The sequence below is a fragment of the Eptesicus fuscus genome, chromosome 25, assembly GCF_027574615.1.
Source record: "Eptesicus fuscus isolate TK198812 chromosome 25, DD_ASM_mEF_20220401, whole genome shotgun sequence".
In the NCBI taxonomy this organism is placed as follows: domain Eukaryota; kingdom Metazoa; phylum Chordata; class Mammalia; order Chiroptera; family Vespertilionidae; genus Eptesicus; species Eptesicus fuscus.
In genome coordinates this window covers 224,435-251,709 of record NC_072497.1, presented here as the reverse complement: position 1 = coordinate 251,709, position 27,275 = coordinate 224,435, and the positions used below count along the sequence as shown (strand labels likewise).

General features: G+C 56.7%; 1 protein-coding gene across 1 annotated transcript in view; it reads right to left on the bottom strand.

Annotated features, from left to right (window-relative positions):
• SCAPER (S-phase cyclin A associated protein in the ER) overlaps positions 1-27,275 on the bottom strand; it is a 197,683-nt gene that overhangs the window by 11,369 nt on the left and 159,039 nt on the right. Inside the window, exons 26-29 of the mRNA XM_054713413.1 lie at positions 24,067-24,299; positions 21,564-21,719; positions 13,177-13,414; positions 11,409-11,558 (exon numbers count right to left, since the gene is read on the bottom strand). Of these exons, the coding sequence (XP_054569388.1) occupies positions 11,409-11,558; positions 13,177-13,414; positions 21,564-21,719; positions 24,067-24,299 (777 nt within the window). The remainder of the gene's footprint in view (positions 1-11,408; positions 11,559-13,176; positions 13,415-21,563; positions 21,720-24,066; positions 24,300-27,275) is intronic.

The window sequence follows — 27,275 nt, the reverse complement described above, 5'->3', positions numbered from 1 at the left end:
CTTTCATCACAAAGAAGATGACGCTCAGAGACTTCAAAGACTGTCCCGGGTCCCCGGCAGCCCCGGGACGCTGGGTGCTGGCTTCTCGCTCACCCGCAGGCCCCTGCAGGCCCCTCAGACGCGAGGCGCCCCTCCCTGGCACAGGGCTGGCTCTCTGTCGCCACATCCGAGCTCGTCCCCTGCTGTGCCGGGCCGCCAGCCAGCTTCTCGCAGTCTTGCCCATCCAGATGGAGATGAGGACGACACACCGCCATCCAGACAGACGCCGGCCGACCGGGGGACACAGATCCACCTGCACGAAGGCCTCCTCAAAGCCCATGCCGGCTGGGCTAGGCATCCGAGGCCGGCTCCTGGCCTGGTCTCAAACGATCAGACGTAGGAACTGAACGAGAGGAACGGAGGGGACCCGGCCGACGCTCAGGAGGGAGCTGCTGCGCACGCGCCTGCAGTGAGCTCCGTCCGGGCCGCCTGGGGTTTGGGTGTCTGCAGTCTGGCTGCCGTCTCTGAAACAAACACCGTCACTACAACACACCGACGCTGCTGGTCGTGGTGTGACCGAGCGCTTTCCCCCCAGGTACACTGAAGGAAGAAGGAGGGAAGTGGAGGTGACGTGCCGAGTGGCCGTGGGCCCGGTCTGGAGGTGCATCAGGCCTGGGAGAGGGTGCGGATCACACGTCTGAAAGCGGCCGCGCACTCGCTTCCTGGGACCGCAGGCCTGGGGGGTTCCAGCCTGTTACCCCCGGAAACGCCGCCTCTCCTCGCCCAGAGGTGCCTCTCCAGCAACGGCGACGGCCTGGAGTGCTGCCAGGAGCCAGGAAGCGAGCGAGCAGACAAACCCTCCATTCATCACGTTTACCGACTCTGCTCCGGCCAAGGGGGACGAGGCACCTGGGACGGTGGTGACGAGTGAGAGCCGTCCCTGCCCTCGAGGAGGACCCAGTCTCCCCACAGAGCCCATCTCCGCTCCTCGCAGCGGGTTCTGCACCCTCCAGCTGTCTGCCGATGCGATTCTCACGTCACAAACAAGGCTGGAAAAGGGAGTCCGTTTCCCAGTCGCTCGCTGTCAGCTCCACGGGGACGGCCGTGCCCTGCTAGTTCCCCGCTGGACCCTAGTGCCTCGCATGGTGCCCGTCGCCGTTCCGGCCAAGAGCAGGGACTCATGCCTGTGGGGAGGGAAGGGATGAGGACCGAGCTCAGGTTCCCAAACCTGCCATCCGGTGCTGCGATGGCCACCTTTGCATTTGCAAGAACAGCTGGCTGGCTGGGTACGTCGCCAGCGCCCCACCGAATCCCAGGCTCCCGCACTGCGGTCCCCGAGAGCAGGGGCAGCTCCTCCCGGCCGGCCCTGCGAGCCGCCTCTCAAAGCTGAGGCCACACAGCCTGTGGGTCAGGGTGGCGGGGGCGAGGGCAGACAGAATGTGCACAGACAGCTAACCTCGCAAGGCAGTCTTTATGCCCAGAAATTCTTGTTTTGTTTTTCCCTTTTCTTGTCAGAGACGAGATGTCCTCCACCAAGGAGCAAAAGCAGGTGTCTAGACACCGAGTTCACGGAGAGACAGCGCGAGGGTCCGCAGGTCACGGAACAAAGCGTGTTTGTGTAGCGGAGCAGAGACCACGTCGCGCTGCATTCCTTCCGCAGAACGGGTCCTGCTGCAACGCTCCAGCGAGGGTGGCCCGGCCGCGCATCGCTCCTGACAAGTCCCGTCGCACCCGAAGCCGGCCGGGCCTGGCAGCCAGTGACCTCCAGGAATCACGACACACACACACACACACACACACACACACACACACACAGCTTCCCTAATCGGACGCCCTGGGGGCAGAGCAGGGAGCGCGCAGAAACGGCTCCATTTATAACCGCAGGAGAGAGGCTGGAAAGCCTGTCCGCTTACATAACCCGGCTCAGCAGAGCACAGGGTCCCTGTGGCTGGCACTGCAAGCGGGTCCCTCCCGTTCCCGGCCGAGTCCAGGGCAGAGATCCTGGCGGGCTGGGCACAGCTCAGGGAGGGGGCACAGCAGCCGGCCGGAGGCAGGGGCTTGGCCTCTCAGGCTTTGGAGACCAGGGATCCCAGGGAGACGAGGGGGAGGGGCTGTCCCGGGGGCCCCGGGCACCTGGGTGGACGGCCAGCCTTGCTGCTCTCAGCTTCCTGTGGGGAACGGGCTGGGAGCTGGGGACCGGCACGGGGAGGCAGAGGTGGCCCCTGGGCAGGCCCCCTCCCGCCCTCTTCTGTTCCGCGAGGAGAGTGGCCATGAAACGGAAGCACGTTCCCAACTCCCTTCCCACACATGGTGCAGCGCGGGGCTGGGCGGGCGATCCCCAGCATCTGCCGGTGCGAACGTCAGGCTCCGTAGTTCTCAGGACCGGACACCGGCCCTGTTCCCATGGCGACTCGTGTTTGAGGAAGGCCTCGGAGCACAGGCCTCGGCCACGGCAGACTCGCCGATCACCACCCGTCTGAGGGACTGCTTTCTTTGGGGTTTCTGTTTGTTTGCACTCTGTGTCCCATCCACACAGGGTGGGCTGGGGAGGGGGGGCTGGTCACAGAAAGCCTAGATCCGTGGTCGGCAAACTGCGGCTCGCGGGCCACATGCGGCTCTTTGGCCCCCTGAGTGTGGCTCTTCCACAAAATACCACGGCCTGGGCGAGTCTATGTTGAAGAAGTGGCGTTAGAAGAAGTTAAGTTTAAAAAATGTGGCTCTCCAAAGAAATTTCAGTCGTTGTCCTGTTGATATGTGGCTCTGTGGATGAATGAGTTTGCTGACCACTGGGCTAGATCATGTGTCAAGAAATACGTCCCATCAGCCATGAGCACCTGTGAGCTCTACCTGTACAGGTGTTACATTTACATGTGGGAAATGCCCCCGAATTCTTCACCAGCAGCTGTTCTCATCCTCTACTCCATGTTCTCAGGTGAAGAGGACACACACACACACACGCACACACACACACACACACACACACGTGCTCCCGGAAGGATTATGAACGCTATGACAGGACATGTGGGGGCAGGAGTGGGTGGAGGAGGAGCAGACCTAACAAGGCCTGAACGCGCCAGATTCCCAGGGGCTTTGGCGAGCTGGGGCCCGACCTCCTCCCATGGAGCCCCTGGGGTGAGCGAGGGTCACCCCGCAGCGCCTGGCGGGCCTGCCTGGCCCTCCCAGCAGCGGGCGGGAGCCTGGACCATTCCCCGGAGCACTTACCGGCTGCCCAGCACCAGTCTGTGACAATTTTATTTAATCTTAGGACTATAATAGCGGTCACATCTCTTTGTAGTTCCGTTTACTGCTTTCTCAAGTGAAATCAATGGCCTCTCGGATTTCCCCGCTTTCATCTCTGCTCTGAGTGCAGGAGGATAAGGTTCCAATTAGGACCATGACAGGTCCCGTGGTTCATGCCCGGCGTTCCCGCAGTCTCAGCGCCCCGGGCTCCGTGCGGAGGGAATTCCTCGGGTGTGAGGTCTCCCTTCCTCCTACTTCTGGGCCCGGTGCTGAGTGGGGACCTGCTCACTGCCTTCCCGACAGCATCTGGGGAGCCCCGGGCACCGTGTCCTGCTCGCTGAGGCGTGGCCCGGGGAGGGGAGGGCAGGGGCCAGAGCAGCCTGAGTGCGGCCCGGGGACCCCGACAGGAGCCCTGGGGCTTCCACACCTTTGGGTCCCCCGCGAGGCAGGGCGGGGGGTGAACCGTGCTCCTCGTGGCACTGTTCTCTCACAACAGGATTTGCCAAACGCTGAACAGACGTTTCCTTCGGTTCTCAGAACTACTGGCTCCGGCAAAACAAAACTAAGGAGCTGCTTTCAGAATAGATTCGAAGATAAGTAAGTTCTAGGGCCGAAGAAACGGCTCCTACATTTTTAGCTAAAAGCCGTTCAGGAGGTTCGGTGAGTGAAACAGGAGTGCTGTGTCTGTCAAAACCTGGGGCCGTTTTAGCCTTTCCTGCAGGATCAGGCCTAAGGGTGATGTGTCATTTCACGTCGGATCATCACTCAGCAAATATTTACCCGGTAGCGCTGCGTGCGTGGCACTGCCCAGTACCGGCACTTAGCGGGACGGCTGGGAGGGGGGGAACAGAGCCACGGGGAGTGTCAGGGGCGGGTAACGCAGTGGGAAGAGAAACGGAGCGAGGTGAAGAAGCAGCTGACCATGGACGGCCCTCCGGGAGCAGGACAGGTGGCAGCCATGTCCCCAGCCTGCGGGCTTCTGCGGGAAAAGCATTCCGGGGAGAAGGTGGCAGGGACAAGGCAGTTTGGGGATCAGCAAGGAGCCAGTGGCCAGAGCAGGGCTGTGGCTGCCGTACTGAGAAACGAAGACTGCGTGTGTCGGCGTAGGCTGGTCTGGCCGTGACCTCCACGCGTCTCACATGGTGTATTCCTCCTCCATCAGAGCTGCGGGCCCCGGGCACCGGCCTCCCTCAGTGCAGACAGGAAGGTGAAGCTCGGAGAGCGAGTGACCCACCACACCCAGCTGTGCGGCCGGGACAGGACCCAGGGCCCCGACGGCCGCCCCACTAGCTGTCCCACGGCATCGGCTTCCAGTGACCCGGGTTTTACGCTCCCTTTCCCATCCCAGTGATGATTAAAAAGGCCCCTCTGTACCCCGGCCGGTGACTCAGTGGCTGGAGAATCGTCCTGTACACCAGAGGCGGCGGGTTCGATTCCTGGTCAGGGCACAGACCTGGGTTGTGGGTTTGATCCCCAGTCGGGGCACGTATGGGAGGCGACGGATCAATGTCTCTCTCTCTCTCTAAAATCAATGAAAGCATACCCTCCTCGGGTGGGGTTACGAACAAAGGTGCCTCCACGAATGAAGAGTGAGGCAGCCCAGATTGAGCACGGGTCAGAGCTCACCGCCGACAGAGCAGTCCCCCTGATCTCACTTCCTGTGCACGCCGACGCGCCAGGAGGTTTCCCGGTGGGCAAGGACGCGAGGCCTGGCCCCCCGACCGGAGCCTGTTCCGAGGACCCTGGGAGGGGTGCCGGCGGCTCCCCCGTGCGTCTCCCGTGCTCTGCCGTCTGCGATGGAGCTTCACGTCCCCTGGGGCGGAGTAGGTCCTCTGTGCTCTTGTCTCACAGCCACTGCCGGAGCCGCTCCGTGGACTCCCCGCTTTCTCAGTGCAACCGAGACGAAGGGGGCTGGTGTTCCACCTCACGGCTCCATGCTGGGCTTTGGGACTGTGTTCCTGGGGTGTCCGGAGCCCGAGAGGCGGGGAGGCCGGTGAAGGAGGACGGCCGACCTGTGACTCCGGAGGGGGCCGGTGCCGTGGAGCTACGGTGCAGGGCGAGACGAACGGGCGGCAGCTGCCTCCCGAGCATCCCCACGCCTGGGTGTCCCGCTGACTCCGCCCCGCGCCTGGGTGTCCCGCTGACTCCGCCCCGCGCCTGGGTGTCCCGCTGACTCCGCCCCGCGCCTGGGTGTCCCGCTGACTCCGCCCCGCGCCTGGGTGTCCCGCTGACTCCGCCCCGCGCCTGGGTGTCGGGGCCGCCTGGCCCTGCTTCACAGATGAGTAGACCGAGGCCCTGCGCTCGGTAGCCCGGCCAAGGTCACAGTGCTGGACAGCAGAGGGCGTTCCAAGCCGCTCACTTCAGAGCCACACTCTTGTCCTCTGTGGCATCTGACGTTCGGTACGTCAAAGATCAAGCCAAGACGGATTCAGGCTGTGACTGCATCAGGGCACAGGAGGATCTGTGGGAACACGGTGCGTCAGCAGCCGGGGAGAACGCCCCTTTCTCACCAGGTACCCCGAGGGCACTGGCCAGTGCTGGTCCTGGGAGGTGCGGGCTCCGCCGAGGCTGCGTCGGCTCCAGGGGCTCGGGCCCGGCGCCACGGGGTAAAGCGTGCGGCTCCTGACAACTTGTCGGTGGTTTGTGCAGTGAAAAGGGCACCTGACGTGAGCACGTGCTGGAAAGTTCACCGAAGAGATGAGGGAAGTAAAAAGCGTCTTCTATTTGGGTTTGGTGATATGGGTGACTTTCAGTGCCATCAGCCAAAATTGCTAACTGGCAAATGCCATTCTAACACTAAAAGTCTTAACATAAATATTTAAGCAAAACTTATTTTTAATTAGGAAATCTATTGTGCAATGGGTTAAATTTTACTTTTGAGGGGGAAAAAACCATATTTTTCTCTGTGTTGTAATACTGAGAGAAACTCCAAAATGGTCATATTGTTGAAATTCCTAGGCTCATCCTTAGACATGGTGTTAATTTTATAAGAGGAACTGTATGTGTCACTCAGAGAGAGGACACACAGAACGCCGGATGCCAGCGTGACAGCTACAGAGCGAGCTGCCCACGCTCACTGAGAGCAGAGAGGCCTAGGACCTGGGGTCCCCGCTGAGCCCACAGAGGGCTCCATTCATGGGGGACGGGCTGGGGCGTGTACATAGTGGGTGTGACCGAGGACCCTTCCTCTGAGAACAACAAACAGTAAGAATGTTTGAGCAGGACGTGGGCTGCGCCGAAAGCCCGGAGCTGGAACCGGGCTGGAGAGCTGAGCGCGGGGAACACACGGCTCTGCTGCCGAGCCCGAGGGTGCACGCCTGGGAGCAGCCCTGCTCTCGTTGGCAGGGAAACGGCGGAGGGGAGGACCACAGACAGAGTTTAGGGGTGATCAGCCAATGAATGTTGGGGTTCTTACTAAATCACCAACTCCCACAAGACGTGGAACATGCAGGTCACAGCTCAGGCCGGTCTCCCCAGGAGCCTGCAGCCCGCGGCACGTGCAGGGCGGACGGCTACGTGACGGCACGGTCTGCTCCACGGGCGCCGACGGGGACGCTGGGCCAAGGACCCTTCCCCTCAACTCTCCTAAGAGCCTCGGGCTCTGGCCGCGGCAATCTCTGGGGTCTTTCCAAATGAAAAGCCGGTCACTAACGGAAATGAACAGGCAACGGTGCTTACTCCCCACACGGCAATATGCAGGCAGTCCGATCATCTGTCATGCAGTTAATTCAATTATCAGGGCACATTTAATCATCCCATATAAAATGCAAATAAGGTGAAGGGCTCGCAGCACATGCTAATTGTGTTCATTATCATAATTAAATGGGAAGAAAGTTAGGAGGAGTCCTGACGTGCCACACAATGGATGGATGCTTCTGGTTTGACCCAGCGTTTTCATTAGAGACGGCGACCCTTCGGAAAGATGACTGCCGCCCGCGCGGGCACCACTTCCACGCCAGGTGGCCTGCGGAGGTCGCCCTGGGCCTGAGGGCTCGGTCCTGCCAGCTCCGAGAGGAAGGGCGCCGGTCCTCCCTGCAAAGCCCTGAGCTGACGGCACAGCGTGGGCCTGGCTCACGTCCTGGGGGATCGTCCAGCACCACCCACGTTTTCAAAACGGTTTCTACTGTGGCAAAGATATACAACATGAAACTACTCTAACCATGTTAAGGCCACAATTCAGTGGCATTAAGTAGATCCACAATATTGTGCAACCTTCACCGTTATCCATTTCCAGGACCATCCACCTCTTAGCTGAGCCACAGAGTTCCAGCCCCACAGGGAGATGCTTCTCGGAGATCACGCAGCCGTGACGGAGCGGGGTCGGCTCAAGGCTTGTTTCCTAGCCTGTGGTCCCTCTGGTGCTCAGGAGGCACTCGGACTCAGCTTCCCAGGACCTTTGCGGCTCCGGAGCCAGGCACTCAGATGTCCAGAAGTTTCCAGGCAGCGAGCGTGGCAGCATCTCAATGCCTGGGTACCCTCCCCTCCCGGGTACACGTCAGGGATCACCAGTAGATGGGGCTGTGGAATCTGACTTCCTTAAGCAACATGACATGAAATGAGACGTACACGGGGTGGGCTTTGCGGGACCTGGAATCTAGTCCCGGGCTTAGTGGTTCTTGGGTCATCTCAGGGCAGGCCTCACCTCAGAACCCACTGTCCACGAGGCAGGATGATTCCTGCACTACAGCCACACTCAAGGGCTAAGGGGGTCCCGGAGCAGCAGATGGAAGAGTTTATAAAGAATTCTACAAATACCAGGGATTATGCTTAGAAACAGCATCGCATAAGGCCCAGTGTCTCAGCGTTTGCTGTTACTATCGTTTCTATTTCTGATTTCTGCTTTATTTTTATCCTGTTCTTTCTTCTCAGAGATTGTTGTTTCAGCCACTGCCTTGGGGCTGAATGGGCTTCTCTGACCTCCCTGGATCAGAAGTGATGTCCAGGTTAGTGTCAGTCCGGGAGGCAAGGGGCTAACACGGGATGTCTGGCTTTTCCCATCTTTCTTCTGATTGCTTCCTCACAGCGCGCTCTCTCACCAATTATCCGCAGACGCACCTGACCAGCACCAGGCCCCGTCCCCTCGTGTTGCTCACTTAATCTGCGTGTTCTTGCTCCCGCGTGCTCACTTGCAGCTCTGCCGCAGGCCTAGGTCGGCTGTCACATGCCACCTGCAAACACCAGCTCCGACCCCATTTCCCATCCCGTCTGGTGGGCCGGAGACTCAGAGCAGGTGCTTCACCTCCAGGAGAGGATTGGTCCGTGACCAGCATCAGCAGGAACCCTCTCGGGAAGCCCACACAACTCTGAGTTCCGTAGTTCCTCACCGCAGAGTGGGTTTAGCAGAGCCTGAAACTAGCCCTCAGCTTGGCTGCCGTGAAGAAACCGCCGGTGCGATGGAGCCGGGGCCTGAAGGCGGAGCGCTCGGCTCCACCCAACACCAAGCACACAGCTTGCAGTTCCAGCAGGAAGTGTCTCCACCACAGCAGCCAGCGGAAGGAGGTTCCTCCTCGCCCAGCCACACACCAGCCATGGAAACCTTGCAATGCAGCCAATGAGACGCATCACCACCTTGAGCGCTCCCCCCCCCTCCAATGGACTTCTCTTCAAAGCACCCTCCGGACCCCTCCCTTTCCTCTATAAAGTAACGTTCTCATTTGTTTTCTGGACTCACCTATATAGTCTTTTGCTATAGCACGCTTATTCAGAATTGCAATTATCTGCTATTCCCAATAAATGCATTTAAAAAATATTTTTTATTGATTTCAGAGAGGAAGGGAGAGAGAGAAATAGAAACATCAATGAAGAGAGAGAGAATCATCGATCGGCTGCCTCCTGCACACCCCCTACTGGGAATTGAGCTTGCAACCCAGGCATGTGCCCTTGACCAGAATCGAACACGGGACCTTTCAGTCCGCAGGCCGACACTCTGTCTACTGAGCCAAATCAGCTAGGGCTAACACATTTTTGCTGATAAAATAACTAGCAGTTTTATTTTTAAGGTCCATAGAACTGAACGTATTGCTGTAGAACTAGACACAGCAAATACTATCACACACACGTCACTCGCCTCTGTTAAGTGCAGCGGGTGTCATGGTAATATATGGACACCGTTCGGTCACCCAGGGGCTGTCTACACAGATACAGCCATTCAGTTATTAAAAATGTACTTGTAGCCGAAACCGGTGTGGCTCAGTGGATAGAGCGTCGGCCTGCGAACTGAAAGGTCCCAGGTTCGATTCCGGTCAAGGGCATGTACATTGGTTGCGGGCACATCCCCGGTGGGGAGTGTGCAGGAGGCAGCTGGTCGATGTTTCTCTCTCATCGATGTTTCTAGCTCTCTATCCTTCTCCCTTCCTCTCTGTAAAAAAATAATAAAAATATTTTTAAAAAAATGTACTTGTAAAGAATGGCTCTGTTACAGGTTAAGTGTCTAGAGCAGGACATGAGTGTATGTACTGCATGACCGCAGCTGTGTAAATACATTCATAGAGGGGTGCCGGGCGGGGGAAAGGTACGACGTCCCGTTATACGATGAAAAAGATAGAGAAATGAGGTTGTCAGGAATCACTATTTGATATGTTATTTATGCCACAACCTGGTTTCAAAAATAAAGTGCAATACAGTGCTTTATTATTTTTTCACAAAATCTGTAACACAAATCTCCCAACTCCTTAAAGCAGCAGAATCTTATTTACAAATGAAATCTTGCTCAAAAACCAAATCATCAAAACAATTAAAAGCAAAACTACTCAGGCCGAAACCGGTGTGGCTCAGTGGATAGAGCGTCGGCCTGCGGACTGAAGGGTTCCCGGGTTCGATTCTGGTCAGGGTCATGTACCTTGGTTGCGGGCACATCCCCAGTGGGGGGTGTGCAGGAGGCAGCTGGTCGATGTTTCTCTCTCATCTATGTTTCTGGCTCTCTATCTCTCTCCCTTCCTCTCTGTAAAAAAATCAATAAAATATATTTAAAAAAAAAAAAAAAAAGAGCAAAACTACTCAGGAGCCTGCCTCAGGTCCCCTCCACCACCACCAGGCAGGCAGCCGCTAACTCCGGGCGGGTGGGGAGAAGCCAGGGCCGGGAGCCGTGTGTGCCCTAAAGCACGGGGCCGGGAGCCGTGTGTGCCCTAAAGCGCTGGGCCGGGAGCCGTGTGTGCCCTAAAGCGCTGGGCCGGGAGCCGTGTGTGCCCTAAAGCGCTGGGCCGGGAGCCGTGTGTGCCCTAAAGCACGGGGCCGGGAGCCGTGTGTGCCCTAAAGCACGGGGCCGGGAGCCGTGTGTGCCCTAAAGCACAGGGCCGGGAGCCGTGTGTGCCCTAAAGCACTGGGCCGGGAGCCGTGTGTGCCCTAAAGCACGGGGCCGGGAGCCGGGTGTGCCCTAAAGCACCGGGCCGGGAGCCGTGTGTGCCCTAAAGCGCTGGGCCGGGAGCCGTGTGTGCCCTAAAGCACCGGGCCGGGAGCCGTGTGTGCCCTAAAGCACCGGGCCGGGAGCCGTGTGTGCCCTAAAGCACTGGGCCGGGAGCCGTGTGTGCCCTAAAGCACCGGGCCGGGAGCCGTGTGTGCCCTAAAGCACTGGGCCGGGAGCCGTGTGTGCCCTAAAGCACTGGGCCGGGAGCCGGGTGTGCCCTAAAGCACCAGGCCGGGAGCCGTGTGTGCCCTACAGCACTGGGCCGGGAGCCGTGTGTGCCCTATAGCACTGGGCCGGGAGCCGTGTGTGCCCTATAGCACAGGGCCGGGAGCCGGGTGTGCCCTATAGCACAGGGCCGGGAGCCGTGTGTGCCCTAAAGCACCGGGCCGGGAGCCGGGTGTGCCCTAAAGCACGGGGCCGGGAGCCGTGTGTGCCCTAAAGCACCGGGCCGGGAGCCATGCCCTACAGCACTGGCTGGTTGCTGGCTCAGTGCCAAAGGGGCTCTCTACTCATCACCACAGGAAGGCTACGGAGAGCACCAGAATCCACGCAGTAAGAGAGCAGATGCTGCCGTGTGGCTTACAATATTTTATTAACATATGTTAATTGTGCAGCTCTGCAGGAGGCCCTGTTAATCCAGTGCTGATCCAATCCCTTTACCTCCCCGGGGCTGCTGGAGGCCCCCGCCCAGGCCAGACGGGTCCCAGCAGCTAGCCTGCCTCTTCTCGCCCCAGCACCTCACTCTCCGTGCGGGGGAACGGCCGCAGGAACTTCCGGGGCCTCTTACCTGGTTGTCCGGGTGGTTGACAGTGAAGTAGCCCACGCAGACGATGACCTCGTGGAGCAGGCTCTCACAGGAGACGTGGCTGCAGTGGCCCAGGAGGGAGCTGGCGATGTGCCGGAACGCAAGGGACAAGCCCTCTGCCCCTACAATGGACTGGCAAAGGCAAGGAGCAGTTAGCACCCCAGCGGGAGCCAGGGCTGCCGACCGCGGTGCGGAGCCGGTGCGGGGCCGGGGCCGGTGCGGGAGAAGCGTGTGCAGCTTCTAGAGCTCAACGCTGAGCAGCCCCGGGGATTCCTGTGCTCACAAGGGACCATAATAAGTGCAGGGTTTAACCTGAAAAGGGGCAGAAGATGGAGCATAGCAGACCAAATGCCTGTACCAAGTGGGTCGGACACCTACAGTAGGGTGATTTCTTCCGTTTTCAGGAAGTTATTTTTTCTCATTGTACAAACAGTCTGTGGAAAATGTGGGAAAATATCAAAATGTGAAAAATCGCCCGTAGATCTATCATTTAGCTAACTTCCAATACTTTTTTTCCTGGAGAAAACATTTTCTTGTACACAGGGATACAAATAGAATTCTAATTATTTACTTATGTTCAAATAGAAAGGAAATATAAATAACTAGTTATTACTCAAATACACAGCTCTATAAACCCAAGGCCCCCCAAAGAATGTAAAACACCCAACCATCAGCCCCTGTCCCCCCCAAATCCCCCCCCCAGCTCCGAGGCTTGCAGGGCCTCCGTGCAGGGCGGTGGGCACGCGGGAGAGCGGGGCTGGCTGCACAGCCGGAGCTTCTATTTAATAAACATGTCAGACAGACAGAGTGACAGGAGGGCAAAGGGGAGAGCGAGCCCACAGAAAAGGCTCGCGGCCCACCCCGAGGGAAGCCCACCGCTGGCTGCGGGACAGGAGCGCTGTCCACGCAGCCGGGGTGCGCGGTCCGGGCCGGCTTGGAAGCTCCCGTGAATGCGCTCTGCCTGCTGGAGGCGAGCAGCCCTGCCGCTGAGTGCTGCCGACACACAGTTACTGCTAATGTCGAGTGTCTCTGTCTCGGTGTCACCGCGGAGACAAAGCGCTTCCAGCCCCAGGGACACTTCGGAGGCCTCTCCCCTTTAAATCAAGCAGCGACATCCTCTCGCTCAGCCCTATTTAATTAGCTGCGTCCAGCGTGCTGCGACCCCGTGCCCTCCGTTTAACCTTCACTGATAAGTGCAGGTCAAGGGGCACGAAGTTTGAATATAAAAATTAAACCAATTTTTCAAGGAGCCTATATTTCCTCTTTAGCCAGAATTAACTGCCTCGTCAGTACATTGATTTGTTTCTGGAGACCACCTTCAATTGTAAAAAGTGTCAGACTAGACGATATACAGTATCCGGGACCTCAGGGCCATCTGTGCCAACATGAATTCAGGGTGAAACCACACTCCATACTGGAGGGATAAAAATATTTTGACAGCCTTATTAGTACACAATGAAATGGAAACGGTGGAAAATATTCTAATGAAATATGAGGCTCCACCATAGCACACAGCTGGGCCGCTGCAACACTGAACTTCCCACGCAACGCGTGACTCAAGCCTTCATCTCCACAAGCTGTGTTGGTCCGCATTGCTCGAGGGCCTACTGTGTGCTGGCTCGCCGAGCCCTCCGTGCAACCCTCAGACTGGTGAGTTCATTCCTCGTGCCCAGTCCGGAAGGCCCTCGCCTCCTGTCCACACTGGACACGGACCGGTGGCCGGTCACCGACGCCGGCCAATGCTCCGTACCTGAAAAGCGGGCAGATCGAGAGCTGCGAAGCTGTTGAAGAAACGCAAGCTCTGAATGGCCACCTGGACCGTGTTCTGAGAGTAGCTCTCCTGGGGGCTGGCGGTGCCGGGGTCCGAGAGGGAGCCGTGGAACAGGATGCAGTAGAGCATGTGCAGGACGCCCGCGAGGTCTGTGGCCTGCAGAGCCGCCGTCAGCCCTGTGAGGTCCTGGCGATTGCTGTCGAATATGCTGTACGACCTGACAAAGAGACACCAGCGCTTGACCTCTACCTCCAGGACGGAGCGAGACGAGCAGGCGCCGCGAGCAAACCACCCGACGTGGCCACAGGGAGCACGAGCCCTCGGGCAGCCCCGCCGCTGCGGACACAGCACACGCGGCCCGGGCTGCGGTGGAAGCCGGGCAGCCCTCCTCTGCTGGGGTTCCGGGTCCGGCCAGAGGCCCGAGCACTCTGGGGCCCAGAGACCCAGCCAGCAGGGCCCCTCGGGACGCACACGGGAACCCCGGGGAGCAGCTCGCGGGCAGCAGAGGCCTCACAGCCAGGCTGTGCTGGGACCCGAGGTGGGCAGACATGGAACCCCCTGGGGCAGTTTCCTCATCAAGGGGCAGGGCGGGGCGGGGCGGGGCCAGACCCCCGAACCAGCCATCTGGGTGAGCGTCACCCCAACACCAGGAACTCCGCTGAGCAGCCAGGGGCAGGGGCAGCACGTGGGGGAGCCCGAAGCCAGTGCTGGGAAACGGACTCCCGGAGCCAACGTGAAGCCAGGGTTTGCACACCCACCTCACTCCTCAGCTCGGGTCCCAGGAAGCACCGACTGACCGCGAACCTGCGGTGCTCGTGCCCATGGCTGCCAATCATTCACTCCCCCTTCCCCTCCCCCCGGGAAACGGCACCCCGACTGCCCCCTGAGGAGGCACCTCCGAGACCTAGCGACCAGGTGGCATGCTCGGGGTCACACAAACGTGCTGGTGGCACGGGCGGGGCACTCCCAGGGCTTTTGAGGAGCCCCTCTCCTTCCCCCCCATGCCTCCTCCTCTGACGTCAAACCTCGGGCGACTGAACACTGTCCAACAGGCACACAGGCTGAAATGTAACCTGCATCATCGTGGAGAAACACTTCCTACCTTACGGGCTCAGTGAAAACAAAAAGGTAAGAAATCGCATCTATTTGCTCACGGGCACCTCAGAACCTTGCACGCTGTGAGCGTGTCCGTTGGCCCTTCCCCCCCCCCCCCCCCCCGACAGCCAGAGAGGTGGGGGTCAGACCCTGCCGGGAGACGGAGCAGAGACTAATGCGTCTGGGTTTACTATAAGGTTCCAACAAGGGTCTGTGTTTGTTTAGCACCGACTGCCTCTGAGAGCCAGTGACGAGCCAGAGACATTTCTCCCTGAAGCCTCGGGGATGAGTGACATTGCGCCGCTAAAGTCCTGCTGCCGTGAACGAGAAGGCTGCCCCCCCCCCCCCCCCCCCCGCCCGCCCCCCGGCCTCCCTTGCTGCTGGCGCTGGTTTTAAAGGGACTGTCAGCACGTCCCCATGCAGATACTCAGGAATATGGCTTTAACATGTAAGGCACCTTAATACCTAGACTTTCCAAGAATTTCTCCAATGACATGAATTTACTGCTACTACCGTATTTTCCGGCGTATAAGACGACTGGGCCGTATAAGATTTTCCTGGGTTAAAAAGTCGTTTTATACACCGGAAAATACGGTAGTCCAATATATCTAATCCATTACATCTAATCCCATCAATATAGTCCAATATACCATATTTTCCGGTGTATAAAACGACTTTTTAACCCAGGAAAATCTTATACGCCCAGTCGTCTTATACGCTGGAAAGTACAGTACTTTTTTCAAAAGAATAAGAAAAAAAAGTCAGTAAAGTCATCAGAATGCGTCCCCCTCTCCCGACCCCACTGCATTATTTAGGGAAACCCTGATCATAGATCATAAAGAAACACATCCCAAGATCTTCGGCCACGTTCTCCTGATGGACCGAAAATGGTCCTTCAGAAAAATCCATCCAGTGAGCGTCCACGATCAGAATGGAGGCGGCTGGAGGCAGACACCACGCCTCACGGGGAAGCCCCTCTCCCTGCGGCGGGAGGCCGGCCTAGCGCAGTCCTGAGGGACTTGACAGAGTGTTTACTTTTGATTCAGTCTGAAATGCAGATCATTTGTCCTCGAACAGGCCACTGGCTGCTGTTGGTCTTAACTGTCAGTTATAATCACTTTCAGCCTCAATGTTTATAATAAAAAAGGTAAAAGGCCTCATTCATATCAGGCATAACATTTTCTTTTAAAAATGCATGGAAAACCTAAAAAGTCAGATCTGAAATGTTGTATATTACACGCTGAGATCTTCTCAATTTTATCCGGTTTTATTTTATTTTGTTGTTGTTAATCCTCACCTGAGGACATCTTCCCACTGATTTTTAGAGACAGTGGAAGGGAGGGGAAGAGACAGAGAGACACATCGATGTGAGAGAGACACATCAATTGGTTGCCTCCGGCACACGCCCCGACCAGGGCCGGGGATCGAGCCTACAATGGAGGCATGTACCCTTGACTGGAATCGAACCCGGGACCCTTCAGTCCTCGGGCAGACGCTCTATCCCAGGCGTCCTCAAACTACGGCCCGCGGGCCACATGCGGGTGTTGTTGCCGTTTTGTTTTTTTACTTCAAAATAAGATATGTGCAGTGTGCATAGGAATTTGTTCATAGTTTTTTTTAAACTATAGTCCGGCCCTCCAACGGTCTGAGGGACAGTGAACTGGCCCCCTGTTTAAAAAGTTTGAGGACGCCCTAACCAGTTTGGATGAGTGGATAGAGCATCTGCCTGCGGACTCAAGGGTCCCAGGTTCGATGCCGGTCAAGGGCATGTACCTTGGTTGCGGGCACATGCCCAGTGGGGGTGTGCAGGAGGCAGCTGATCGATGTTTCTCTCTCATCGATGTTTCTAGCTCTCTGTCCCTCTCCCTTCCTCTCTGAAAAAAAAAAAATCAATAAAATATATTAAAAAAAAAAAAAAGTTTGAGGACCCCTGCTCTATCCACTGAGCCAAACCAGCAAGGGCTGGATTTTAAAGTGTTTTTGTTTGGTCTCTAGGACTAGAAATCTTAGTGGCATATTCACTTCTGTTCATTAAAAAGATAAATTTAACTAGGAAAAGCTATCAATACTCCTGAACAGGACCTGAAAACCTGACTGCCTGAAAGGAGAGCGTAGCGGGGCAAGAGCTGCAGTCACCTGTGAGGGCACCCCCCCCCCCCACTCGGCGTTAGACCACTCACGTTCCAGGCCTTGCTGGGCCCCCAAACGCAGCCGTGACGGCCCCTTCCCGCCTGCTCCTGGCCGGCTTGCTGTCGTCCCCCGGTCCCTGGGTCTCCTTCAGTGCGGGGACCTTCTCGACTGCTCTCCTAGCTTCTTGGAGTTGGGCCTGTTCGCTCCTGTGGTCCTGGAACCCCTGAGGCCTCTGTGTGACCCTCCCCTTTAGCCCGGACCCCAGAGAACGCCCCTCGGAGGTGTGCCAGGTGGGTGAAGTCACTGGTTGAACCCCCTGCTCCCAGAGAAGGGAGCTGGGGCTGCGGGCGCCCAGGACTGGGTGTTCTGGAAAGCGAGCTGCACGCTCTAAGGAGGCGGGAGGGAGCAGCGGAGGGGGACTGGCAGGTGCGGTCCTGGGTCGGGGACCCTCGGGGCAGGGCTGCCTCTCGCTGGGTGTCTGCCTCTGTAGCCTCAGCCCCCTCAGTCCCTTACACAGCCGCGGCTCTGGGCGGATTCTGCCGTGCTGCCACGGAAGGCACCTGCCCCACCAGGCGAGGAACTGAGGGAACGGTCTCGTGGGGGCTGCCTGGTGACGCCCCCACGCTCCCACCCTGTCTACAGAGTAAACAGGAGCCCGCTACTTTCTAACCGTCAGGTTTTGCCCGCTTCACCTCCTCCAGGGCCCCCCATCCCACTCGGAGAAAATCCCAACTTCTATCTCTGCCCTGGCCCGGCCTCCCCTCCCGCCTCCCCCTGCACCTCCCTCCTGCGCTGCCTCCCGTGACTGGGACGCCCGGTGCCGACATGTGGGTGCCATCAGCCCCCGCTTCTGCTCGACGGCAGCCCGGTGCCCAGGGCTTCCCTGACGGACTCCATCTCAGCTTCAGGGTCGCCTCCCCAGAGGGGCCGCCCTGCCCACCCACCTACAGACCAAGCCTGCCGGTAGCTCACACGTTCCCGGAACACTTGTGGTCTCCTCTGAGCCTCATAGCAGCCTGGGAGGCACCGACATCAAAACCCAGCTGCAGTCAGTCCTCCATTCTGCATACGTTTCTGCGTGATGCCGTTACGTTTTCTTCTTTGTTTGCTCCGTTTTCAACTCTAAATGTTGCAGCCCTTCCTGTCTTCCCAGGCCCAGACTGAACTTTAGTTGCTCCAGAAAACAGTTAATTCCTCCCACTAAGCGGACCTCTCCTCCTCTGCACCCCATCAGCGGCTCTGCACCGACCGGCGTGTGCTGGGCCCGGTGCGCAGCCTCCGTAGCGCTCTCCGCCTCTCACCACGGGCAGCGGCTATGACCTTCCTTCCCTTCCGGCTTACAGGGTCCTTGAGGGCAGGATAGGTGTCTGAGTCATTTCTGGATCTCCACGCCTCGCTCAGGGCCCGGCACAGAGAAGTGCTACATAAATATTTATTTAATGAATGAGGGAATGATTCAGGCAGGCGGAGTTACGGTTTACCTTCGCCCGCACACACGGTTTTCAAGCACCCTTAACCACTTGAGAGGCGCTCATTTATCCCCCATAATTAACGGGCCAACTTATAACCACTCCTATCTTTTTACGGCAGGTTTCCAGGGATCTTGGGTAGAACCCATTTTGTTACTGCAGCTGAGGGATATGGAAATGAAAACCACCAATACACGTAACGACAAACCTCTTTTTGTGTGAAAATATTCCAGAATTCAGAAGTCTTCACCAACCGATTAAAAGGGGCAGGGGTCGGGGCTGTGCCTCCGCCCCTCGCTGGGGAGCCCCTGCCGCTGTGAGTCTGGAAATGCCTCTGACTAAGTGGAAGGCCGTCTTGGCCGCAATTCACCTCGCTCAGGGCTGCTGTGGTCCTGCCAGGTGGGCTCAGGAGCCAGCACCGAGGGCCGCAGTGAGCACGGCTGGGGTATGAAAACCACCCTTTCCTCTGGGACCGAGAACGGAAAGCTGGCAGCAGTGCCGGCCAAAGACACAGGCGTTTCTGAGGGCCCTCTCACAGACGGCTGAGTTTTGTTTAAGGCAGGGGTCCTCAGACTTTTTAAACAGGGGGCCAGCTCACTGTCCCTCAGGCCGTTGGAGGGCCGGACTGTAGTTTAAAAAAAACTATGAACACATTCCTATGCACACTGCACATATCTTACTTTGAAGTAAAAAAACAGAACGGCAAAAACACCCGCATGTGGCCCGCGGGCCGTGGTTTGAGGACGCCTGGTGTAAGTGATGAAGGACGGGAGTTTGTGAACAACTCACTGGGGAAACTCTGGAGCAATCCTAACGTAAAACCAGTCCTTTTTCGAGCAGATCACAATTTCAGTCTTTACTGAAATGCAAGCTCCTTGTTCACACGGAGCAGTGCCTTTCCCCGCCCTGAGCGAGGATTAGCCGCGCGCATCCTGACACCCAGGCGGCCTCCCGGAGAGCCAGGTAGAAATGAGGAGATTAAGGGCACAATGGCAGCGGGCTCGGCCACCTGCTAACCGCCCTCCCACAGGCGGCCACCAGCAGACCCGGCGTGTACCGAGGCCTGGGCTCTCACCGGCACCTAATTGTCTCGGGCGCGGCCGCCCACACAGGACGCCTCTGGCTCCTCTTTGTCTCTGATTCCGTCCCGGACGCCGCGCGGCTCCTGCAGCCCAAACAGGCGCTGGTGAACGACCCCCATCACCGGGCCACTGCTTCGGACCGGCTGTGACCTCGCTGACGCTGTGTCACACACGTAACCAAGTGCTTCAGCAGGCCGCTGCATTTGCAGTTAGAAACATAATTTCCATAAAGAGGGGAGTAGACGACACGGCCTGTAAGTATCGGGGGCCCTGGTGGTGCCAGGACACGCTGGGACTAAAGGAGGGGAGAACAGCGACCGGGGTCACTGCTAAGACAGGCCGAGGAAATCTGAATCAGGAACCACCTGGACCTTTTTTCTAGAATAATCTGCTTCTGCAGCAAGGCTTACTAACAGAAATTTGCTGAGTAACTGGGTTTGGAGAAGGAAATTATATTGGGTAAAATGTATTAGGAATTCTTAAAAACCGCCAAGAGTGAACCACTAATTTATTTAAAAATCCAGCTGCATTAAGTACATCGAAACAATTGTACTTCTCTCTGCACGTGTGCACACGCACAGACACACACACACTTCGGTTTTACATACAACGTACACAGAGACTTCGGCCTGCTCGCACAATCCTTAGGGATGTCTGGGAGGCTCCGTGGAAAATGCTTACGCTGCCTAGGCTGGGGCTATACCGTCCGCCACTCAGAAATTTCAAGTCAGACCCTGGAGTCATTCTGGATCCCTCCCTTCCTTCCTCCTCCCTCGTCGTCCAAGCCAGGCACGTCCCTCCGCTCACTCCGTCCCCACAGGCGCCCCCAGTCCTGCCACCGCGAGGCTCCTGCCACCGGGTACTGGTGCACGTTTCAGGGCCGGCGCTTTAAGAGAAACATGGTCCTGTCGCCCCTCGGAGACAATCCAGGCCCCAGGAACTCCCTGGCGGCCTCCCGGGGCTCCCAGGGTTGGGGCTCACTCGGTACCTCACCGGCCACTCCCTCGAGCCCAGACAGCGCGGGGCACAGAAGAACCAGGCCAGGCGGGGTCCCTCGGGGGAAGGGACGGCACAGGGGCGAGTGGGTGGCACACAGCCTGTGTGTGGAGTGTGGGCGCCGGCTCCTCCAGTCACAGACCCACCAACAGCACTCCCTGCGTGCCCCTCGGCTCAGGAAGGGAGCAGACTGATGGAACACTGGCTTCCCCGACCCTCAGTCCCAATCTTCACGGCGATGTGACGGGGGGGGGGGGGGGGGTGATGCCAAGGAAGAACAGGTGGGCTCAGGGGTCCTATGCACAGCACAAGAAATGTCGAGGAGGCCGAAACCGGTGTGGCTCAGTGGATAGAGCGTCGGCCTGCGGACTGAAAGATCCCGGGTTCGATTCCGGTCAAGGGCATGTACCTTGGTTGTGGGCACATCCCCAGTGGGGGGTGTGCAGGAGGCAGCTGATCGATGTTTCTCTCTCATTGATGTTTCTAACTCTCTCTCCCTCTCCCTTCCTCTCTGTAAAATGTCAATAAAATATATAAAAAAAGAAAAAGAAATGTTGAGAAGGTTCATTTTAGAAAAAAATTCTGTCTTTTAAGGTATTCTGAATCTAGTCAGTGGCATTCTGTATACACTGAATATGGATGGGTAATATTTCTTTAAGTGTGTAGACTTTAGAGGTTTCAATAATTGGTTTCATTCTTTTTTTTAATTAATTTCAGAGAGAGGAAGGGAGAGGGAGAGAGAGATAGGAACATTAATGCTGAGAGAGAATCATCGATCGGCTGCCTCCTGCATGCCCCCTATTGGGGATCGAACCCGCAACCCAGGCATGTGCCCTGACCAGGAATTGAACAGTGACCTTCTAGTTCATAGGTCGATGCTCAACCACTGAGCCCACCAGCCGGGGCAATAATTAGTTTTGTTCTTGAAAACCCCTAAAAAAGACTCTGTCTGCAGTGCTGCTTGTAATTAATTGTAAGGAAATTCTTCTATTGAAAGTCCTCCGCATCCCGGGAGGCAAGTCCCATGGCGTGGGAAACGCTGAGTCACCCTGCAGTCGGGGGGGGGGGGGGGGGGGGGGAGTCCTGGGCCTCCGAGGAGAGGGCCCCGGGCGGAGTCTAGAGCTCCCCGGGCGGCAGGAGTCCCGGCACCCCGCGACAATCATGCCCTGGGTCATGTGTGACTTCAGGGAGCTACTGATTTTGGACGGTCCTTCCCTCACTCACGGGATCCGTGGAATACGGGGCAAAGGGGAGAATAACACCCCTCGTGGCTGTGAACACGGCGCGGCGCCAGGGCTGTGCCGTGCTCAGGACCGGCCTGGTCTGGGCGTGCTTTGCCGCTGACGCACTGCCTCCCCTGGATCCGGCTTCCCCCTCGGGTTTTCCCATCAAGGGAGTCAGGTTTACGACACCCACCAGGAAAACAGACTGACAGGAGGCTGGCGCCCACTTCAATACGGAAGCCAGTAAGGACGGGGCAGGAGCATACAGAAGGCCAAGATGACCACCTGCCTCCCGAGGAAGTGGCCCAAACCCCCCAAATGGAAGAGAAGTTTCCCGGGTTCGGTCCAGACGGACCTCAGGGGGCACTTACCTGCCGGTGAGCGCCCAGCACAGCGCGCAGGCGCCCTGCAGGAGGCCGGCCGCGTGCTGCAGCAGCGAGGCCAGCCTGGGGTTCTCGTCCACCGGGCCTTGCACGGACAGGAAGCAGCCACACAGCTTGTGGATCAGGCCGATGCTCACCACGTAGCTGCAAGGGCGGAGAAGCGTTACCCCCGCGCAGGCCGCCGCACCCTCCCTTCCGGTCAGTCTGAGCGAACAGGAGCTTAGGTCCTCACACAGCAAACCACACCCGTCCGAGTCAAACTTCTCCAGTGATTTAGTCCCGAACAACGAGCTATTTCTGTAAGTGGTTCTCCTCTCTGAGCGATGCTCACACTGCTTCTCCAGAAAGATGACCGAGCATCATCACCTGGCCATCGTGGGGCTGGCGCCGGACAACAGCTGGAATGCTGTGTGATGACCTCTGCCCTCGAGGCCAGTGCTCCTTACACTCCGATGCTGCCCACACACCCTGTTCAAACTGAACCCTCTGCTGCCAGCTGCAGGCTCCCTGTTTCAAGAACCCTAACACTATTTAGTACAGACCCGGCAGCGAGATGCTCACCGCTTTCTGCTCTGAAAAGTGCCAGCCCTGAGAGCTGACCTGGGAGGAGGCCCCGGCGTCTTACAGGTAAGACGATAATGACCTTGCAGATCCACCACCTTAGCTTAGACGTCTTATCCTGACTCGGTGCTACTGCATTGCCATGCATGAGAGGACAGGACCACGATGCAGCCATCCTGAACGCCAACACGCTGACTTCCAGGGACACGTGTGAAGGAGCTGTGCGCCTGCTCCTCGGTGCGTCCCCGTCGCCTCTGGGTAAGGAGGCGAGGCGGAGGAATCTGCTAACCTGATCTAATAGAACCAGACCCTGTATCCGTACAGGACGTCCCAGTCTAGAAAGTGCGCTTGCCCGAGCCGTCCCAGCGAACTATCGCCGCGGCCCAGAGGGAGCAGCAGTGGCCGCCTGCTTCCGTCTGCCCAGCGCGTCCCCTCCACTCCCACGTGGCCGGCGAGTGCTGTGCCTCCCGCAGGGCCTGTGCTCCAGGACAGGCTGAGCACCGTCTCCGCGGCACAGGGGAGTCCCGGGCGGGCCATGACCTGCGGGGACCCCTCAGCATCTTCGGGGAACTGGCCGTGCCCACGGGAAGAATCTCTCTCCACGGGGGCTCTCGGCCCGGAGAGATGGGAGTCTGGGCCTGCTGGTGGCCCCGCACCAGTTACAGGCAGAGCCCACGCTGACAGACGCAGGCACGCAGAGACAGAGGAGGAAGAAAAGCGGCTCAGGTCTGTGGATTCAGGACAACCCCTTAGTGAAAACAACGGCATGGAACCACAAAACACACCAAACAGCAAAGCAGTCCTGACAAGCAGGCAGAGCTGGAGGTGCCACACGCTGAGTCCCACCGTATTACAAGCCACAGCATGAGGCAGGTGGTCCTGGCATAGACAGGCCGTGGACAGCAGCATCATGGGAGAGGCCCCTGACATTTGCAGCTGGTACGTCAGCTATCAGCCAGCAAGGGCTCCCCTGATCAGCACTAACATGTGGTACCTATGAAGGCAGGTATTCAACGCGGAGGGGAGGCAGGGCAGGGGGGACAGGAACGTGCACAGAGCTCGGACGCCGGCTGCCAGGGCTGAGCCAGTGGCCCCGGCAAAGGAGGGAGCCAAGGAGGAGTTGGGAGCAGCCACCACTCTGACCCGATGAGGGTGAGGGGCAGCAGCAGAGGAGGAGCCGGAGCTTCCGGCTTCCCCGTCAGAGCACAGCAGAGCCAATGGCCACAGGGAATGGGGCAGCAGTGGGGGGTTCACCCAGATGTCCCTTGCCCCGGTTATGGTGGTGGTGCTCTGAGAGCCAAGCGACCCGACACAGCAGAGGCAACCTCCATCCTGCTTTCCACACCCAGGCTACCACTCCCTAACCCACAGCCATCCCTGCCCTCCTCGTGCAAGTAGCTCAGGTAAGAGACAACAAAAACTTGGGCTATAGCTCCATCTACTGGAAAACAAAAGAAGGGCTCGTAATTATCAACCTGCTCAACTAGAGTCACAACAGTGCCTTCCTGAGCATTTCCTCACCTGCAGGGCTGCAAAGCCTCACTCAGTACCTCCCACAACACGGTGTCCCACATGCTCCACAAACGGTAGCTGTGTGACTGTTTACGTCTGCGCCGATTTATAGACAGAGATGACCTGGGATCTCTGGAAGGGTGCTCAGGAATCCTTGTTGAAAAGAGCCGATAGCAAGACTTGGACACAACGTATTCACATATTAAAATATCTAAATACCAAGAATGAGAGCGGAGCACCAGCTATAGCCCTTCCATTAACAAGTGTTCCTTCTCTCTACACAATGTCGCTATTCTCTACCAGGAATGAGAGGATGGTGTTGTGAGAACCAGGGCCACCACATGGGCCCAGAGATTTAAATTACCTTAACTTCTTTTTTAAACAAAGAAGGAAGTATTTTAAAATCTAGCAGCTTTACCTGATGAGGTCCTGAACGCGACTGTTAAAGGCATCGCCTTGGGAGGGCTGGTTTTTCGTTTCTTCTGTCGACGTCTTCGGGGTAGCCGGCCGGCCGCTTCCATCTGGTGGATTGGCAATCAGGCAGCCAAAAACCACAGAACTGACTTTGAGAAGTCCAGCTGTCAAACCTTCAAAAACTTGCTTATTTGTATTTCTTCCCAAAATAGCATTATTTTCATCTGGAACATAAACCTAGGAGGAAATAAATACAGTAATTATGTTTAAATAGAATCATCAAAAATGGACAGAGATGATGTGGAAAATTTCTGGGATCATAAATAATTTGGAAATTCTAGAGTTGGCTATCTGAATGTGCGAGCATTGGTGGTGAAGTCAGATTGCTGAGTTCAGATCTCAGCTTTGCCCTCGCTAGCTGCATGACCTTGAGTAGGTCTACCTCCAACCTTCCGTTTTCTCATTTGTAAAACAGGGGTAACAATACTACCTAAATCACAGGGTTTCTGTGAGGATGAAACCAACTAGCACCCACAAATGTTTAGCTCATGCGTGGACATATCGCAAGTGTTCAAAAAATATTACTTATTCATTTGAATAAATTATATTAACCTTTTGCACTCGGATGTTGAGTGTGACTCGACACGGTTAGTATTAGAATAAAGGAATCGAGAAAAAAGCAAGCGAGTGCAAAGAGTTAAAATATGTATGAAATAAAAAAGCCAATTGGTAAACTGACAGCAGTATCAAATCTAAATTCCTCTATTAGGATGACATTTATATATCTTAAGACAAAATGGTAAAATAGTTTTTCCTAATACACTGGGTCACATTCCGATCTCTGTAACTAATGGCACCATACGTGACACTCACGTTATCCTTATTAGTCAGACACACTCGCCTTACGCTCCTCTGAAGTTATTATTAACTACAAATCAGTGTCACTGCTTATGCTCAAAACGAGAACATCAAGATATCAAGAAGAGCCGGGCCACGGTGGCTAGGTGGCTGAGCATCGACCTATGAACCAAGAGGTCATGGTTCAATTCCCAGTCAGAGCACAGGTTGCGGAGGGAGGTGAAAATTAGTCACAGGTCAAACATTACCTTTCTGATGTCTCTTCCATTAAAAAAAAAAAAAAAAAAGGTATTCCGTAAGAGCTTTATTCTTGGTTGAAGGGCAAGAAAACATTATATTTAGGGCTGCTGGGATAATTCTGGGTGAAATATACTAATTATTTGGACACTAGTGTCCTGGTGCATGGATTCGTGCACATTGAAAGGAAGTTAATCAGAAGGTGGCCGGTAGGTGGGGCTGGGTGAGAAGGGGGTGGAAACACCCTGGAGCCAACCTCTTGCGGTCTCTTCCTGGCCGGCCACACCCATGGCTCGAAGGGCGCCTGTGGAGTGAGTGGGGTCCCTGCAGCAGGTGGGGGTCCCTCGGCCTGCCCTGGGGGGACCGGGCCGAAACTGGCTCTCCGACATCCCCCAAGGGGTCCTGGAGTACAAGAGGGCACTCTACAAAGTTGCTGTCGTACAGGTTATGGAACGCAAACACAAGTGTGCAGTAATCCAGATTCGGGGCGACAGTGCCCCAGCAACAACATAATCCACGGCCGAAGGTGGACTCGTGCGGGCCCCGCGAGGAATTGGGCTCCCTCCTCTCTGGTTTTGGGGTGCGTTACCCGAGAACCACCGCTGCCAAGTCACTGCAGCTCGGCAGCTCCTGTGTTGAGTGTCTGCCCACTGGTGGTCGGTGCATATCATAGTGACCAGTTGGGCGGTCAGACACTTAGCATATTAGCCTTTTATATCTATAGATTATAAATGTCACTTCTTTATCTGCCCCCCCCCCCAAATAAGATCAATGTAAAGTAAATCGGGTATAAATATATATATTTAATCCTCACCTAAGGAGTGAGGATATTTTTTCCATTGATTTTTTAGAGAGAGTGGGAGTGGAGGGGAAGAGAGGAGACAAAGAGAGAAACATTGATATGAGAGAGACACACTGATTGGTTGCCTCCCCCACGCACCCCACCAGGGGGTGGGGATTGAACCTGCGACCGGGGTACGTGCCCTTGACCAGGAATCCAACGCAAGACCCTATGGTGCACAAGCAAGTGCTCTAACCACGTGGACACCGGCCCGGACACACTGGACAGACTTTTACACTCAGTCTCTGTCCATAACTGATGGTTGTTTTTTTTAATCCTCACTTGAGGATATTTTTTCCATTGATTTTTAGAGAAAGTGGAAGGTAGAGGGAAAGACTGGGAGAAATATTGATGTGAGAAAAACCCATGGATGGGTCGCCTCCTGCACGAGCCCCGACCAGGCCTCAGGTCGGGGAGGAGCCTGCAACCGAGGTACGTGCTCGATTGGAATCGAACCCGGTACCCTTCAGTACGCAGGCTGATGCTCTATCCACTGAGCCACACTGGCCAGGGCTAAGTCACTATTTCATTGGGGCTTTCAGGCCAATTTTATAAACACCATTTGGGCCGTTTCACATAAACACAGATTGAAAGGCTTCTCTGACAACCTGGCAGTCAGACCAGGAACCTGTGGCCTCAGGCTGCTCGGGTCGGGGTGAGCCGGGGCTGGGCTGGGCCGTCCTCTCCTTTCTCATCATGATTCCTGTTCCCAACCGTCCACGTCAGTCTCACACTCAACTCAATCACATCATCCTGGTTTCCCACACTTTTTTTTCTTCCTAATTTACTCATTTAGTGTTGATCCTTACTGCTGAGAATGGAGTTTTCTTTTGCTTATTTCAACCAAGAAAGAATTTCAAAAGTGCCTGAATTAGTTCAAGGAGGGGCTTGTCTTTAGTGAGACTAAAAGTCCTTTCTAATCTTCAAAACGAGATTTGAGACGAGGAACCTTGAGGAGAAGCTCCCTGCCCTGCGCAGGGCTCTGTCCGGTCTCTGCCCAGCTGGCATCCTGGTCACCTGCGGGGGGTGAGAACCCTGCGCTTTGGGACACCGAGCGGTGAAACGCACCCGAGCTCCGGTGTGCTCACAGACCAGCACCTGAGTTTGCACTTCCTGCCGCACAGCTGCCAGGAGGGGCCTTTAGGGAAGGGGTGCAAGCCCACCTCCTCCCCGCGCCCCCGCCCGTCTACTGCACACCTGGCCTCCCCGAGTCTGGAGCCCATTCCCTCCCGGGTGGGTGGTCTATGGAGGGCCGGGCGGTGACCTTCCCAGCAGGC